Here is a 16,038-nt window from a genome sequence, read left to right as displayed (position 1 = left end):
AATGTCACTGAACTGTGCATGTAGAAATTTTTGAAATGGTGTATCTTTGGCTATGTGTATTTTCACCAAAAAAAAAAAGAGGCTGAGAAGTTAAGAGGGTTGATGTGTTGTGGGGTTGTTAACCAATGTTATAAAACAACATGTGTACTTCTGTTTCATGAGAAACTATTTGTTCTGTAAGCCTTCACCTGAAGTACAATAAAAAATAAATAAATTAATTTAAAAAAAAATGTTTTGAAGAGATTCATTTTTGTTGAAGGCTAGCTCACCATTCAAAATTAAAGAAAATGTATCACTCAAGTTTTTTTTTAATATTTCCATAAAAGAAGATTATTTAAATGATTTGTTCAATATTTTGAGTTGATGAATCTGTATTTGTGGCCACAAAACATCGTCACCTCTAACTATAATGTTGTGTCAAACCTACGGTATAACGTAATTGTGAATCAGGGGTCTGAACTCCCAACTCAGGCCAGTCACCTTGTGGCACTAGATGACCTATTTAGCCTGTATAATATTTTTAAAAACATTTATATTTGAATGCTTTTAGTTGACTTTACTCCCCAGTTGCTAAGGGGACCCAGTATAGCCTCATGCGCATTACACTTTTCTCTTTTCAGTCAGTTAAGTCTGGCCTCTGAAGCCATCTGAGTTTAAAATCCCTCTTCTACAGAGTTTCCTGGTCCTTGAACATCCAAATACATGTCTTGGTCAGTCCAGTATGGGGTGGCACATTTAATCCAGCTACAGCTGCTAGCCAAAAGGTCGGCAGTCGGAACCCACCAGGCACTCCTTGGAAACCCTACGGGGCAGTTTTACTCTGTCTTACAGGGTCGCTATGAGTCGGAATCAACTCAGCGGCAGTGGGTTTGGTTTTTTTGGTTAGAACTGTACTAGTTCTTTACGTGTCAAACCTTAAGTTCATATATTGTAAGCAGTTCTTTTTCCCTTGGGTAGCATGAGGCAGAAAACATATAATCGAAAAAACATGGGACATAATCTGCATATTTGGTCATGTTACATAAAATGGTATGTGTTTTTCCACAGGTCACCTTTGATGTAGCTTGGTCTCCGAAGAACATAGACGGAAGGTGCTATAATTATACTGGAATTGCAGATGCTTGTGACTTTGTCTTTGTGATGTCATATGATGAACAAAGTCAGGTCTGGTCAGACTGTATTGCAGCAGCCAATGCTCCCTATATTCAGACATTAACTGGTAAGAATCCACGAAGTGATCATTTATTAGTAATATTAATCCTAGTACCTCAAACATTAAGACTGCTTAATACATTTTCATGCAGAAGTAAAATCTTAGATCCTGGCTTCATTGTATCATGTTCTAATTGCTTGTGTCAGATTGTGTAATAGAAATACATACTATTTAAAATTTAAAAAATGACAACTTTGTTCTGTTAAGTTAAAAAGTAATTATTTAATCCAGGGTTTCTCAAACTGTGTTTGTTGGAAGAGATGATAATTGTGCTCTATCAACAAAAGGTGCATGGTTGCATACATTTGGGAAATGATGCATATTCCATCTCCTCTTGGATATTTAACAGTGCACAATAATATTAAAAGCTCTGAAAAGCCCTGCACTAAACTTAACATTTCCCAAACTTGTTTGTCCAAGGAACTCTTACCATGAAATGTTATTAATATATTGAAGAACACCACTGAATATATTCTTGGAAACCAAACCAAAAAAAAACCAAACCCATTGCCTTTGAGTTGATTGCAACTCATAGTGACCCTATAGGACAGAGTAGAACTGCCCCCACAGGGTTTCCAAGGCTGTAAATCTTTATGGAAGCAGACTGCCACACCTTTCTCCTGAGGAGCGGCTGGTGGGTTCGTACTGCCGACCTTTGGGCTAGCAGCAAAGCAGCTTGACCACTGCACCATTTTGGGAAACACTGGTGATACATTTCATGGGCTGTCTGTCTTGACTCCACTCCATTATAAAAAAAGCATGAAAAAGAACTTAGTGTATAGCATGGGTGAAATAATAGTACTTAACAGTGTGCCATCTAAAAAGTAGTTAAATCATGGTCTTTTTGGGTTCTTCTTAAAATTGTATCTTAGTTGTATGATTTCAGGCCACATTTTCCTTACCTTTTAAATGATGAATAATCTTAAGGTAGTGGTACACTTACTCTTTCAAAAGTCATCTGAGAAAATTGAATTTACACCTATGGGAAAAATTTTAAACCTTCCCCAAAAGGCTTGTATTTCTAGCACATAATGTATCTCTAGTATAATTTTGGAAACCCTGGTGGTGTGATGGTTAAGAGCTATGCCTGCTAACCAAAAAGGGCAGCAGTTCAAATCCACAGTGCACTCTTTGGAAACTCTATGGGGCAGTTCTGCTCCATCCTGTAGGGTCACTAATGAGTCAGGCAATGGGTTTCGTTTTTTTTTAGTATAATTTTACTTCTGTTTACTTTGGAAGCTATCTTAGGTAAATTTACTTTTCTGCTAAGTCCTCATAGCATAATCACAAGATTTCTGCCCTTTAACTCTTATAAGGATGTTTAGACTTATATTCAAGATTAGCCATTGCCGTCGAGTCAGTTCTGACTCATAGCGATCCTATAGGACAGAGTAGAACTGCCCCATACAGTTTCCAAGGAGCTCCTGGTGGATTCGAGCTGCTGACCTTTTTGGTTAGCAGCTATAGCTCTTAACCACTACCACCACCAGGGTTTCCGAAATTCAAGATGGATGTGTGCAAATATAGAACTGATTTATTTTGTTCATTTAAGTGTGATAATAGACTGGTAGAACTTCTAAGTATAATGTTTCACACAAACTATCCTGCCAAATACCTGGATTTCTATTCTGAAATGTGAACAGGGATTTAATTGTTCTAGTTAACATTTATTATACATTTAGAGGAAGTTTCTAGCTTATAAATAGACTTTGTTTCAAATTGTTTGGAACAGAAATAATAACATTGTGAGTGACTTACCACCTAGTCCATACAAGTCCATTTAGTTGGTAATACATTTGAAATTAACAAATTTTAATTGTCTTTTGGAATACATTGACCCATGTATTGTTAATAAGATTCACTCCTCGTGTTCTTGTTTCTCCTTCTCTTCTTTATTTCCCATACAGTTTCAGCTACCTTATTCTAGCTCTGGTGGGAAAAGCTCTTGGTGGTGCTAGGCAAGGACAGTACCAGGAATTTGTTCATTTTTCTCTTTGTCTTCGACAACTACAGATTATCTATTACAGAGTTCAGGGAACGTTTTCTTATCCTCAGCCGTCACTCACACTTATAGGATATTTTTAAAACATGACCTCTATAAGATACTCTGAGACCATCACTGCCAGAAATGTTCAGACTTATAGAACTGTTTTGAAATTTTAGAATCTGGAATATCAACTAGATCATGTCTGAACATTTAATAGACACAATTAGCACGATTGCCTGAAATGTGTCGTTCTTCCTAGATTAAATTTTGTGAGTTTTTGCTTCAATTTGATCTCATTGTTTTGAATATTTTCTGTTGCTCAAAAAGGAATGGTTTATAAAAAAGATATGGAATTTATAGTTCTTAAGGGATAACTTCTATAATATCATATTAGAGGGACACTGTATTAGTATTTTACATAAATTGTACCTGTTTTTACAAATTTAGATTCTAAGTGGTCTCAGTGCATATTAACACCTTATCAGACATGAAGAGGAAAAGATCTGATTTTTCTGTCCCTTTTTGATTAGGATATGATGACTACATCAGCATGGGCATTAACCCTAGGAAACTTGTCATGGGTGTTCCCTGGTATGGTTACGATTACACTTGCCTGAAACTGTCTGCGGTAAGAACAGCTCATGTGCTGTGTAATTTTTTCTCTTTCTATTGTTATATTTCTTATAGCCTGTTTTGTTTTATTGGAAAAATATTAGCTTCATTTAGAATTTCTGAAATATAATTTGATACTAAAAAGTAGTTAATTTATTTTTAATTATTTAGTCCCATGAAGGCTTCTGAATATCATTCATTTTTATTTAATAATGAAATTTAATTTAAATTTTATTCTATATAGTGAGATTATCTGTTTATAACATAGATTTTATTTCTAACAAATAGTTTTTGGTAATATTCTGTGATTTAGTTCCTAAAATTTGCTGAATTGATAATTAATAGTCTATAACATGATCATTTTTGCATTTCTAGGATGATGTTTGTACCATTGCAAAAGTCCCTTTCCGGGGGGCTCCTTGTAGTGATGCTGCTGGACATCAGGTGCCCTATAAAGTGATCATGAAGCAAGTAAATAGTTCTATTTCTGGAAGCCAGTGGAATGAAGATCAGCAGGCTCCTTATTATAAATATAAAGTAAGACTTTTCATAAGTAATGAACATTTATTTTCTTAATTGGATGTTTTCATAATTTCATATTTGATATAAGAATTTTTATCAGTTTTCTTTTAGAGCATAACACAGGAGTAAACTTATTTTTGAATCTGTGTAATCAGGAATTTTAGTTTCTTGAGGAGCAATTCAAGTTATGCTGATAGTGGATCTGCTCTTCTTGGGCCACTTATTACTCTACGTGATGCTATTAAATGTGGTATTATCATAAACAAGATTTCCTTTAACAGTTAACAGTTATGATTGCTGATGCCTTTTCAGGAAACCCTGGTGGTGTAGTGGGTAAGAGCTATGGCTGCTAACCAAAAGGTTGGCAGTTCGAATCCACCAGGCGCTGCTTGGAAACCCTACGGGGCAGTTCTGCTCTTTCTTATTGACTCGACGACAACGAGCTTGGTTTTATTCTTTTTTTTTTTGGTTGCCTTTTCAAGGGGCTTTGGTCCAAAATGTGTCTGCAGCTGTGGAAGCCTCCATTTCAAAGTAGCCCAAAGATTCTGATGAGGCTTTTCCATGGGGAGGAGTGAGGCTGAGAATGGGAGATGCCTCATCATGGACATCAGTGGAGAAACTGCATCATTTCAGGCTTATTTCATAATTCAAACTACATGCTACTAAAAGGACAAATTATAAATATTACAGAAGAAACCTAAAGAAATACAGTAAATGAGTCGCATTTCTGTCAGTTGTTGTTTGATAAATAAGAGCTGCTGTACTAAAAAGGCCAAGAAAAGTTATACTTTTCATAATTTATCTTTAGCATGATAAAATGTTTGTCACACCTCAAACATCTAAGTACAAACAATCTTTGAATATACTTTGGATTCTGAAAAACCATTGCTGTCCAATCGATTCCGACTCATAGCGACCCTATAGGACAGAGTAGAACTGCCGCATAGCATTTCCAAGGAGCAGCTGGTAGATTCAAACTGCCGACTTACTTTGGATTAGGTACTTATAAAACCAAAACCTAAACCAAACCTATTGCCATCGAGTCTGTTCTGACTCATAGTGACCTTATAGGACAGAGTAAAACTGTCACATGGGGTTTCCAAGGCTGTAAACTTTATAGAAGCTGACTGCCTCATCTTCCTCCTGCAGAGTGGGTGGTGGATCCAAAACTCCAATCTTTCAGTTAGCAGCTGAGCACCTTACTACAGCACCTCTGGGGCTCCTTAAGTTACTTATAAAGGTGCCCTAAAATGATATAAGCAGCAAGGGTTTATGTTCCTGACTAATAGTCTGACAACCATTTATAAGCTATGACTGCAAACACCACATTTAATAAATTATAATTGATACACATGTATATGCCTGTATATCAATCATATAGAAAGCTTTAGTGTAGAGCTTTCTAAACTTTAGAATCTAAAGTATATATACCTATTAGTTAAAGTAGGGTGTATGGTAATCCTGTCTTTGCCAAATGGTATTTCATAGAACTCTGTTAGTATTACACACACACTTATTCCATGGCTGAATATATTTGGAAAACACTGTATACTGTATGTCCCTCGTGGAGATATATAATGTAAAACAGTGTATTAGAGGATCTAAGAAGTCCTGCAAGGAGCCCCGTTAGCATGGTGGTTAAGTACTAACTAAAAGGCTGCTAACTGAAAGGTCGGCAATTTAAACCCACCAGTGGCTCCATGGCAGAAAAGATCTGTTGATATGCTCCTGTAAGGATTACAGCCTAGGTAACCCTATGGGCATTATACTTTCTCGTATAGGGTCACTGTGAGTTGGAATTGACACACAATATCAAGTCGTGCAGTACATAAAACCGTTTGTTTATCATAGAACCTTGTTTCACAGCAATCTTAGAAACCTACATGGAGAACAGTGTTCTATGATATCAGTTTGGTAAAACCAAAATAAAAGAAAACCAGTTGCCGTTGAGTTGATTCCGACTCATGGTGACCCCATTAGTTTCAGAGTAGAACTGTGCTCCATAGGGTTTTCAGTGATATCGTGTGGTATGGGGTCTAGGGGTCTGTATTTTCAAAAGCCCTGCAAGTGATTCAGATGTGTGTCTGGAGTGATAATCATTGGATTAGACCAAGGAAAAAATCTTAGGGGATGAAGGAGGCTCAGTTGTGTAATCTCTGCTGTTGTTAAGTGCCATAAGTAATAATATCTAGAAAGTATCATATACAGAACCATGGAGTAGTAGAGGCTGGAAAGTATTGTGCCCTAAAGTTTTTATTATTTCATTGGATCCTTTTTGAATCACTGGATTTAAGAAATATTTTCCCTCTTACTGTACTGAATACTTTAAATTTCCATTTTAATTTATTTGTATAGGATCCTGCTGGCCGTTTTCATCAAGTGTGGTACGATAACCCTAGAAGCATTGCTTTAAAAGCAGCATATGTAAACCAGCATGGCTTACGGGGCATTGGCATGTGGAATGCAAACTCTCTGGACTACTCTGGACATCCTGTAGCTAAATGGCAAACTGAAGAAATGTGGAAAGTGTTAAAACCAAAGCTGTCACAGAGATGAGCATCTTTTGTATGAGCATCTTTTGTCAAACTATTAAGATTTAGAAAAATGATCTTTGTTAATGGATCTAGTTTCTTGAAGAGATAAATACATTATAACACATGTATACATTTTGGTCGTGTTGCTATATGCTTTTCGATACTAGAATATCCAAAAAAGAGATGAAGAATTAAGAAATGCTTTGATTGTTTGAATTTGAAAAATACATACATATTAATATGTTTAGTGCTCCAGCAACACAAAGGTAAGAGACAAGTCAACTTCCTATATTAAATATTCCTCTGTAAGATGTTTTAACAGTATAATTTAGTTAGGAACAATTGCTTTCGGAATTTTATTATGCTAAATTTTTTCCATGACAGTGAGATAATAAGCTTACAAATCAGTGTTAATTTTTAAACATGTATAATTTGAACAGGAAATTGTTTGCTTAGAATACGTTTTTAAAAACAATCTTTGAGAGCAGTTTGCTCTGTACATTTTTTTTTTCAGTCATCTTAAATGTAAAGCCTGCAATTTAGTGTCTCCTCTTTAGGGTTATCAAACTGATGAAAATAATTTTTCTGCTTCGTGACTCCATACAACACTTACGTTCTCTGAGGCACTTGAGTGAGGAGAAAAAAAAAAAAAGAATATAAAGAATGAAAAGTTCTCATGGAATAAGAAGATAGCTTAGTAATATTTTGAATTAGTAGGTTAGAAATACCTAATATTTTCCCACTAAACTAAGTTTTGATGAGGTTGTATCTGAGATTTTACAATAGGAATAACTTGGTGTGGAACCTGATTCTATGCATGGTCATTAATCCTTCCAATTATTCAGATTCTTTCATCATGGACATCTATTAATTTATTTCTTGCTTGGTTTCTTTATATGGTCAATTTTTGGTTTTCTGCCTCTCCATTTTACTTTGAATTATCTAAAGACATTGATTGGTTTTTCAACTAATGATTCTCTTTCTAAAAGATATCTCTGCAAAGAGCTTTTCAAATTGTACATAAGTCTCAGTTCTGTTTCTCAAGGCAATTAAGAACATTTTGCTGTCCTTATATTTGCTCCTATAAATACTTAGATTGAAGACCTGCATCCTTGTACTCTGGACTTTCATAAATCCTGTCTCCCCTGAACATTCCCCACCCCCAAATTAGAATAAATGATGATTCAAGCATCTATTATGAGAAAATTATATTTCCTATTTGCAATTATTTATGTAAAAGCAGCTGTTTTCCATAGCATAAGTTGAATCACTGTTGTCTTTATATTTCCAAAATAAATTTCAAAAACTAAGTTCTTAGTAGAACTGCACCATAGGGTTTCCAAGTAATGGCTGGGGGATTCAAACTGCTGACCTTTTGGTTAGCAGCTGAACGCTTCACTACTGCACCACCAGGGCTCCTACTGATCTTTGGATATGTTAAATAGCAAGTTCAAAACCCCTGTTTTCTTGTAGATTTCCAGACTTCTTTTAATTAAAATACAATGAACATGTTAAGTATTTACATGCAAAAATTTATTAAAATGTGATGATGTAAATATTTTCTTTATAATTGGATTATATAGTCATGTTTGCTATTAATTTGTAAGATAATTAAAAATGAAAATAATTAGAACATGTAATACTGTAAAATAATATCTAATAGACTTGAAATCTTCAAAAATAACTAAATAGCCACCATTTTGCTTTATGTTACATCTAGTATTTCCTGAAACACTTTGTACTACCCACAGGAAATATGAAGAAACGTAAACCTTAAGATTTACATAAAACATTGCCAAATGGAACAGTTCATCAAATCTGTTCAAATAAATAAATTTTTTGACAAATAAAGTTTTCAATTGACATACCTAATTGAGATTGTAAAGATGTATTATCTTCTGTGCCAGTTCTACTTTCAATTAGTGTAAATCTGAAACAGCTTTTTTATTTATAAAAAGAATAACCTTTTGAAAATGAACCTTATCTTATCTTACTTCTAAAAGTACCACATAATTCTCATGTAAAAAAGGTTTTTTTAAAAAATGCTTTGTTTTCTCTCTTTTGCTATCAGTGCCTTTACTACCACTGAAAATGCGTAGTCATAACCCTGTTTAATAAGCAAGCTTATTTACTGCTAGATATTCTGTCAGATAATTTCCTTTATTAGCATATAGAAAAAATAAACTGTCCTAGAAACTAGAGTAAGAATTTTAATTTTTGCTTATGATTCAAAATCTGTTGTTCACAATGTATAAAGAAAATAATAAAAAAAATAATAATACAGTGAAACCTGTAAGAGCCAGAATTCGATAGGACTGCTTGTTTTTCTGGATCTTGCAAGGTTTCGCCTTTGATGAGGTACAGTCACCACTTTTCTATCACTCTCTATTAGTGGAAAATATTTGAGTCTCCTTCTCTGACAAGTTTCCGCCTTACACAGGTTTCGGCTTTTGCAGGTTTTACTGTAATAAATTTCGAGCCCTTAGGAACTGAATAGGTATTTAAAGAATATAGTAGTATTTGCTCTGTGGCAAGCACTCTTCTAAGTTTATTAATCCCTTTGATTCTCCCAAAAACTTTATTGAGGGAGATACTATTATTTCCCTTGTTTTACAGTTGAGGAAACTGAGACCCACAGAGATTAAGTAACTTGCCTAAGATATAAAACTGGTAAGTAGCACAGCCAGGACTCAAACTCAGGCATCTGGTACCATTAAAAAGAAAAAAAAAAACCTGTGGAACAGTTCTACTCTGCACATAAGGGAAAAACAAAACATCACCTGTATGAGACCAAATGGGCAACAATTAACTTTAAAATAAAGATGAGAATGTAAGGGGGCAGGGAAACTAGATTAATGGAAATGGAACAACCAGAACAGAAATAATGAGAATGTTCATGCGTTGTGAAAAATGTGACCAATGTCACTGAACAACTTGTGTAGAAATTGTTGAATGGGAGCCTAAACTGCTGTGTAAACTGTCACCAAAAACACAATAAAATATTTTAAAAAAAGATTAAAAAAAAACCCAAAAACGTTGCTGTGGGGTTGATTCCAATTCATAGTGATCCTTTAGGACAGAGGAGAACTGCCCAGTAGGGTTTCCAAGGAGCAGCTGGTGGATTCAAACTGCCGACCTTTTGGTTAGCAGCCAAACTCTTAACTACTGTGCCACTGCACTGCCACTGCTTTACCATCTTAAATATATATGGTTGCAACAGGCTAGGTTTTCTGCACCTTAGTTCTGAATCTTAAAGACAGGGCTGTTTTGGCTAGATCATTCAGAAAGCAATAAATTCTTAATAATGTCTACTATGTGCCAACCAGGCACTACAGTTAAATGTAGGATTTTTTTTTTTCCAGTCTGTAGCTGCAAACTTGGTTTTCTTTTTATTGTATCTGTCTTTACTGTTTTTGTACTGATAATTCTAATTTTGGGTCGAGATATTCCTAAATAATATTTATAAGATAAAATATACAAAGATGGTAGAAGGTACTATGCAAGCCTTTCAGAAGAAAGGCCACAAGAAAGTCATAATTGAAGGCTCTGCAGTTGTTTTAGTTACTCCTTCTTTCCAACTACCCAACTATCCTTAAGTGTACAAAATTTCCCTCTTCCACATTGGCTTTCTCTCCTTTCCTTAAATACACACTGAGCTTGCGTTCATTGAACAAGTTGTTTTTTTGAGTGCATACTGTATACAGACGTTAAACATTAAACTCTTATTTGTTAAAATGATTCTTTGCCCTTTTTGCTTTTCTGTATTTTAAGTTTTAAGTGTTTCAGTGCTGAGCCAGGACTTAGCCTCAAGTATGCTGCTAGTGAATATTATCTAGACTTGCATTGTCCAATCTGGTTGCCACTTGCCAAAGTAGCTATTTAAATTTAAATTAACTAAAATTTAAAACTCAGTTCCTCAGTCACATGAGCTACATTTCAAGCGCTCAATATCTTATGTGGCTAATGGCTACCATATAGGACAGTGCAAGTATAGAACAGTTCCATCATCGCAGAAAGTTCTATTGGACAGTGTTGATTCTAGAAAGGGGCATTCTGTATCATAAAGCTAGTTCTGATAAAGAGGTGAGTTACAACAGGTAACTGAGATAAGATATACTGGAAGGAAATCATGTTTGGGGAAAATGAATTTTTAAAAAAATGTAGTTTGAAATACCTGTGTGTAATGTCCAATAACAGTGGAATGGAGAGACTGGAGCACGAGAGAGAATATATAGCTATAAAGACAGATTTAGGAGTTCACCACCGCATAAGTAAAAAATGCATTGTTGGTGTGCATTATCAAATGCTTACAGACAGGTAAAAAAGACTGTGTCACTCTACAAGATCTTACTGATTTCCATGTTTGCTTACAAACAGGTGAAAAAGTGTGTGTCACCCTCCCAGATCTTAATTGATTTTCCCTCTCTTCCATGTGGACCTGCTCTTTCTCCAGTAGTAACTGGTGTCTCTTTATTGTATATTGAGAGTATGATGATTATAGGTGTAAGTATAGACAATTCTGTGAGGTAACATTAAATAATGTGAAACCGTGAATTTTATACTGATTATTGCATATTTTTAGTCAGTAATATTTCATTTAAAAATATACTGTAAAGTATAAATATTGCACTTAACGATTTAAGTACAAGAACAGAAGATGGGGAAGGAGCCTACAAATGGGGCTAACTGAAGGGTAACATTTAAAATAACTGTATAGCTGCTGTCCCTCCCTTTACCCTATACCTATTAACCCAGCAACAGGCATCCCAGGGTTTTCTTCCAATTCAAAGATAAATGGCTGGCTGGCTGGCTGGGTGCTATACACACAGACAGGCAGGCAGGCAGACAGACATGTGATAGAAAAACAGATGATAGGTAAATTGTAGGTAGGCAGGCCCCTAGGTGGTGAAAACAGTCTGCACCTAGTTGCTGACCTAAGGGTTGGCAGTTCAGGCCCATTTAGCTGCACCGTTGAAGAGGGGCCTCATGATCTGCTTCTGTAAAGATTGCAGCCAAGGGGACCCTGTGGAGCAGTTCTACTTTGTCATGTGGGGTCGCTATCAGTCAGAATCAACTTGAAGGCAATGTGTCTTTTTTTTTCGGGGGAAAAAAAGATTTAAGTACAATAACTTTGGGCCCAAGATAAATTTACCCAAAGAATTAAACCAAAAAGTATAATCATAATTTTCGGAGCATTACCTCGTTTCTACATGTAGATGTAAATAGGGAAGAAACCCACTGGCATGTGTCTAGAACTATATATTTTATAAATCCCCTTATATATCCCTCTTGGAAACAGAAATGACTCCTCAGCATTTTCAGAGTGGTAAATGCTGTGCTGCTCCAACAAAACAGAGTTTTGGGTGAAAATTATTCTTCCTGTTTTTAGGCCCTTTTAAGTTTTATACTTCATATTTTGGGAGATTAACCATCTGTAACTTCCAGACATTGATGAGTATGGGTTATAATCTCTTTAGGAGAGAAGATTATTGAACAAATGAAACAAGGAAAGGAAGAAAGAAAATATCTGGAAAGAATTAGAGAAGAACTAATTTGAAAAAGTTGAAAGACTGAACAAAGAAAATTGAAGCGATATCATGGTGAAGTTTATTATGCATCTTTTACTGCTGTAAAAGTAAGCTTAAGTTTTATAGAATTGATGCTTTGGGAGTAAATAATAAAGTTATAATTAATGTTTATTTCACTGTTATGGCTTGAGTGGTACACTATTGCACTAAGTTGAATATAGAAAACACAAATTCATTGTTCAAGTCTTTTATACAGTAAACACACATGCTTTACATTGGGTTTTTTAAAATTATAATTCAGAAGTTTGTTATAACTTACATTCATTTATTTGTTCATTCCTTCTATTCATTTATTAAATAATTATTTATTATGTGCCTGATGAATCCAGCCACAGTTCTAGGGGCTGAAGAGACACTGATAGGCAGACACAGTCTTGTTTCTGCCTTATATAGCTTACAGTCCAGTGGGGAAATGGTAAGTTAAGCAGTAATGATACATCCTGATGAATGCTATGATAAAGGAATTACAGAATTCTATGGATAAGTGTACATGGGAAGAACACCTAAATTAAATGGAAGAGATCAAGAAAGGTTTCTAGGAAAATGTGTTAAATGTGCTAGGGTCTGAAGTGTGCTTCCTCTTGAAGGAAGCAGACCTTCAGGCACGCTTTTCCCTCTGCCATCTATTTCTCCTCTTCCATGCTCTCCTCCCACACACTCTTTCCCAGTTTACCTATTTCCTACTATCATTCAAGCTCAGCTTAAATATAACTTATTCTGGAAGCTTTTTTGATTCTCTTAGACTCCCTTATGTGCTTAATTTTTTGGTATGTATCTCTTTCGGCTTTCATCAATAAGAGGAGGGAGGGAGGGAAGAAGGAAAAGAAGATGGGAGGGAGGGAGGAAGGAAGGGAAGGAGGGAAGGAAGGAGGAAAGAAGGAAAGAAAAGCAAGTGGCTTTCTGCAATAGAATTAGAAACAATGTTGTTAGGACTGGTGGAAATGGAAAGATGATCCAGGATGGAGAAAGTATAGCATAATGGCTTGGGAGATGTTAAATGTTTTGAGAGGCCTGCATTTTGTTGTGCTTGAGGATACAAGGTATATATGGAATTAACTGGTTTTAGTATTCTCAACTGCAATGCAGTGGGTTTCTCTAATATGGCCTTTCTGGCCCTGAGTTTGTAGTTTGTTAAAAATGATTGACCACACTGCCATCTTGCAAGTGATTGGTCTGTCTACTAGCTGCATAAGCAGTTTATAATCCACCCAGTAGGACTGAACAGCTTGCAGTCTACCTAGGGGATTGGTTAATTTGTGGTTCTGTTGAGAGAGACACGCCTTGAGATTGCCTACAGAAGGCACCAATCTCACAGGTTTTGGGGGGACCTCATGATATTCAAGAGCCTGGAGTAGCCGAGTCCTTTGGGCCCAGCGACTCTGTGCTGAGAACCTCCTAGATCCAAATAAAAGAGCTGTAATACTGGTCAAGGGCTGTAACACTGAAGACAGAGAAAGACAATAAGCTTGTTGGCTCATGGAGAGAGATGGCTGTGATGGACTAGATGGGCCATAGAGAGAAGCTAGTGTATCTCTGGTCAGGAGGTCACCAACAGTGCTGGACACCCCCATGTATGGGTTGCTTGCAGAGACTTGGAAGATCCTGTGCTGGGGTCTTCCTACAACAGGGTAGAGCTGGCGATGCCAGCCCTGTGAAGCTCAGTGAGGCCCAGTGACAGACTAGAGCACAGCTGAGCCACATGGGCCCAGGTAGCGTGGCAGGAGCCAGAGGCAGCAGTGATGTGAACACAGCATCTGGTCTGAAGCACAGCGCACCTGCTAATTGACATAAGTATGGACATGGGTAATTCAGGGGAAGGGTAAGTAGGGTTTCTCCTTTGAAACATAAGCAGGTCCCCCTGCTACAAAGTGGGCTACTTGTAGTGGGGTGGGACCAGTTCACCGTAAGTAATCTCTTCCTATTACTTACCATTTATTTTCTATAAATAATAATAATGGCTTTCACTTTGCCAACATTGTGTACATGTCTCATGTGTACAGCTTGATCATAATGGATGAAAGTACCACCCAGGAGTGGTTGATGCCACTGTGTGAAGTCTTCATTCCTAGTAGTCTTACTGCTGCTAGGAATTGTGAGGCATAGTTTGCATGTGCAATGCAGATTTTACGACAAAATTGTTCCACTACTGGAACTGACTGAAGGTCATAGACAATGTCAGGAGATAGTTCTGATGGTCCTGCCTCATCATTTTAAAGTGTTATCCTGGTAGTGGTGACAAGGACTTAGTGTGTGGTCGTGTTAAAAGGGTGTTTTTATCAGACAAATTTGAGCAATGGACTAGAAATAATAGAACCTGGATTCTAGCACCAGATCAATCTTTCACTTAGACAAGTTATTTCTTCGTATCTCTTTCTGTTTATGAAAGGGGAATGATCAGTCACTTTCCCTTTTAACAGGAATGTTTCAAGATAAAAGGTGTGTATCAACCATCAAATATTTATTGAGCTTACTATATGCCAAGCATTGTTTTAAATACATCAGGGAACGAGACAGACATGATCCTGCCCTTAAGAAGTTTGCTTTTTAATGGGAGGAGACAGATAATAAATAAGTAAGAAAATATCAGGTACTGATTAGAGCTGAGAAGTCAATTTTAAGAAGTGTAGTAAAGGGGTAAGGGAGAGATGCTTAGGTAGGGTGTTCCAGGAAGGCATCTCTGAGGAGATATGTGAGAAGATTTGAATCATGAGGAAGCAGGCATGTAAAGAGCTAGGGGAGGAGTCAGGAAGAAGATGGTGGCTTAGATAGATATACCTTAATGTTCCTGTCTTAGTTATCTAGTGCTGCTGTAACAAATACCACAAGTGGATGGCTTCAACAAAGAGAAATTTATTTCCTCACAGTAAAGTAAGCTACAAGTCCAAATTCAGGCATCAGCTCCAGGGGAAGTCTTTCTCTCTATCGACTCTGGAGGAAGGTCCTTCTCATCAATCTTCCCCCGGACTAGGAGTTTCTCCTTACAGGAACCCTGGGTCCAAAGGACATGTTCTGCTTCTGGTACTGCTTTCTTGGTGGTATGAGGTCCCCCTGTCTCTCTGCTTGCTTTTCTCTTTTATATCCCAAAAGAAACCAGCTCAAGACACAATCCAATCCTGTAGATTGAGTCCTGCCTCATCAACACAACTACTGCCCATCCTCCCTTATTAATATCATAGAGGCAGGATTTACAACACAGAGGAAGAATCACATCAGATGACAAAATGGTGGACAATCACAAAATACCAGGAATCATGGCCCAGCCAAATTGATACACACATTTTTGGGGCACACAATTCAATCCATGACATTCCACCCTTTGGCCCTCCAAAAATCACATCCTTGCAACATGCAAAACATATTCACCCCATCATATCATAGCAAAAGTCTTAAGTCCAAGTCCAAAATCCAAAAATTTCTCTTCATCTGTGAAATCTAGAATACAAGTTATCTGCTTCTAAAGGTACAATGGTAGAACAGGCACAAGCTAGACATTTTCATTACAAATGGGAGAAACTAGAGGGAAAGAAGTGATAATAGGCACCAAGCAAGTCAGCAGAACACATTACATTAGCCCTCAAGGAT

The 16,038-nt window shown here is 36.6% G+C and overlaps 1 protein-coding gene across 2 annotated transcripts in view; it reads left to right on the top strand.

The window, feature by feature from the left end:
• The window catches only part of LOC101345584 (di-N-acetylchitobiase), a 27,403-nt gene extending 14,611 nt beyond the window's left edge, over window positions 1-12,792 (top strand). The window contains exons 4-8 of one of the 2 annotated variants that reach the window (XR_002824131.1): window positions 1,048-1,219; window positions 3,731-3,828; window positions 4,188-4,349; window positions 6,690-7,134; window positions 12,346-12,792. Coding sequence is in view for 1 of the 2 variants with exons in the window: in XM_023731521.1 (XP_023587289.1) it covers window positions 1,048-1,219; window positions 3,731-3,828; window positions 4,188-4,349; window positions 6,690-6,890 (633 nt within the window). In the remaining variant the exon portion in view is untranslated. Of the gene's footprint in view, window positions 1-1,047; window positions 1,220-3,730; window positions 3,829-4,187; window positions 4,350-6,689; window positions 7,539-12,345 lie in introns of those variants that run through there. The other variant, XM_023731521.1, reaches the window with a different exon arrangement.
• The last annotated feature ends 3,246 nt before the right edge of the window (window positions 12,793-16,038 follow it).

Source organism: Trichechus manatus, unplaced genomic scaffold (genome assembly GCF_000243295.1).
Source record: "Trichechus manatus latirostris isolate Lorelei unplaced genomic scaffold, TriManLat1.0 scaffold00003, whole genome shotgun sequence".
Classification (NCBI taxonomy): Eukaryota; Metazoa; Chordata; class Mammalia; order Sirenia; family Trichechidae; genus Trichechus; species Trichechus manatus.
The sequence above is the reverse complement of the archived record's forward strand: the minus strand, read 5'-3'. Positions and strand labels throughout refer to the sequence as shown.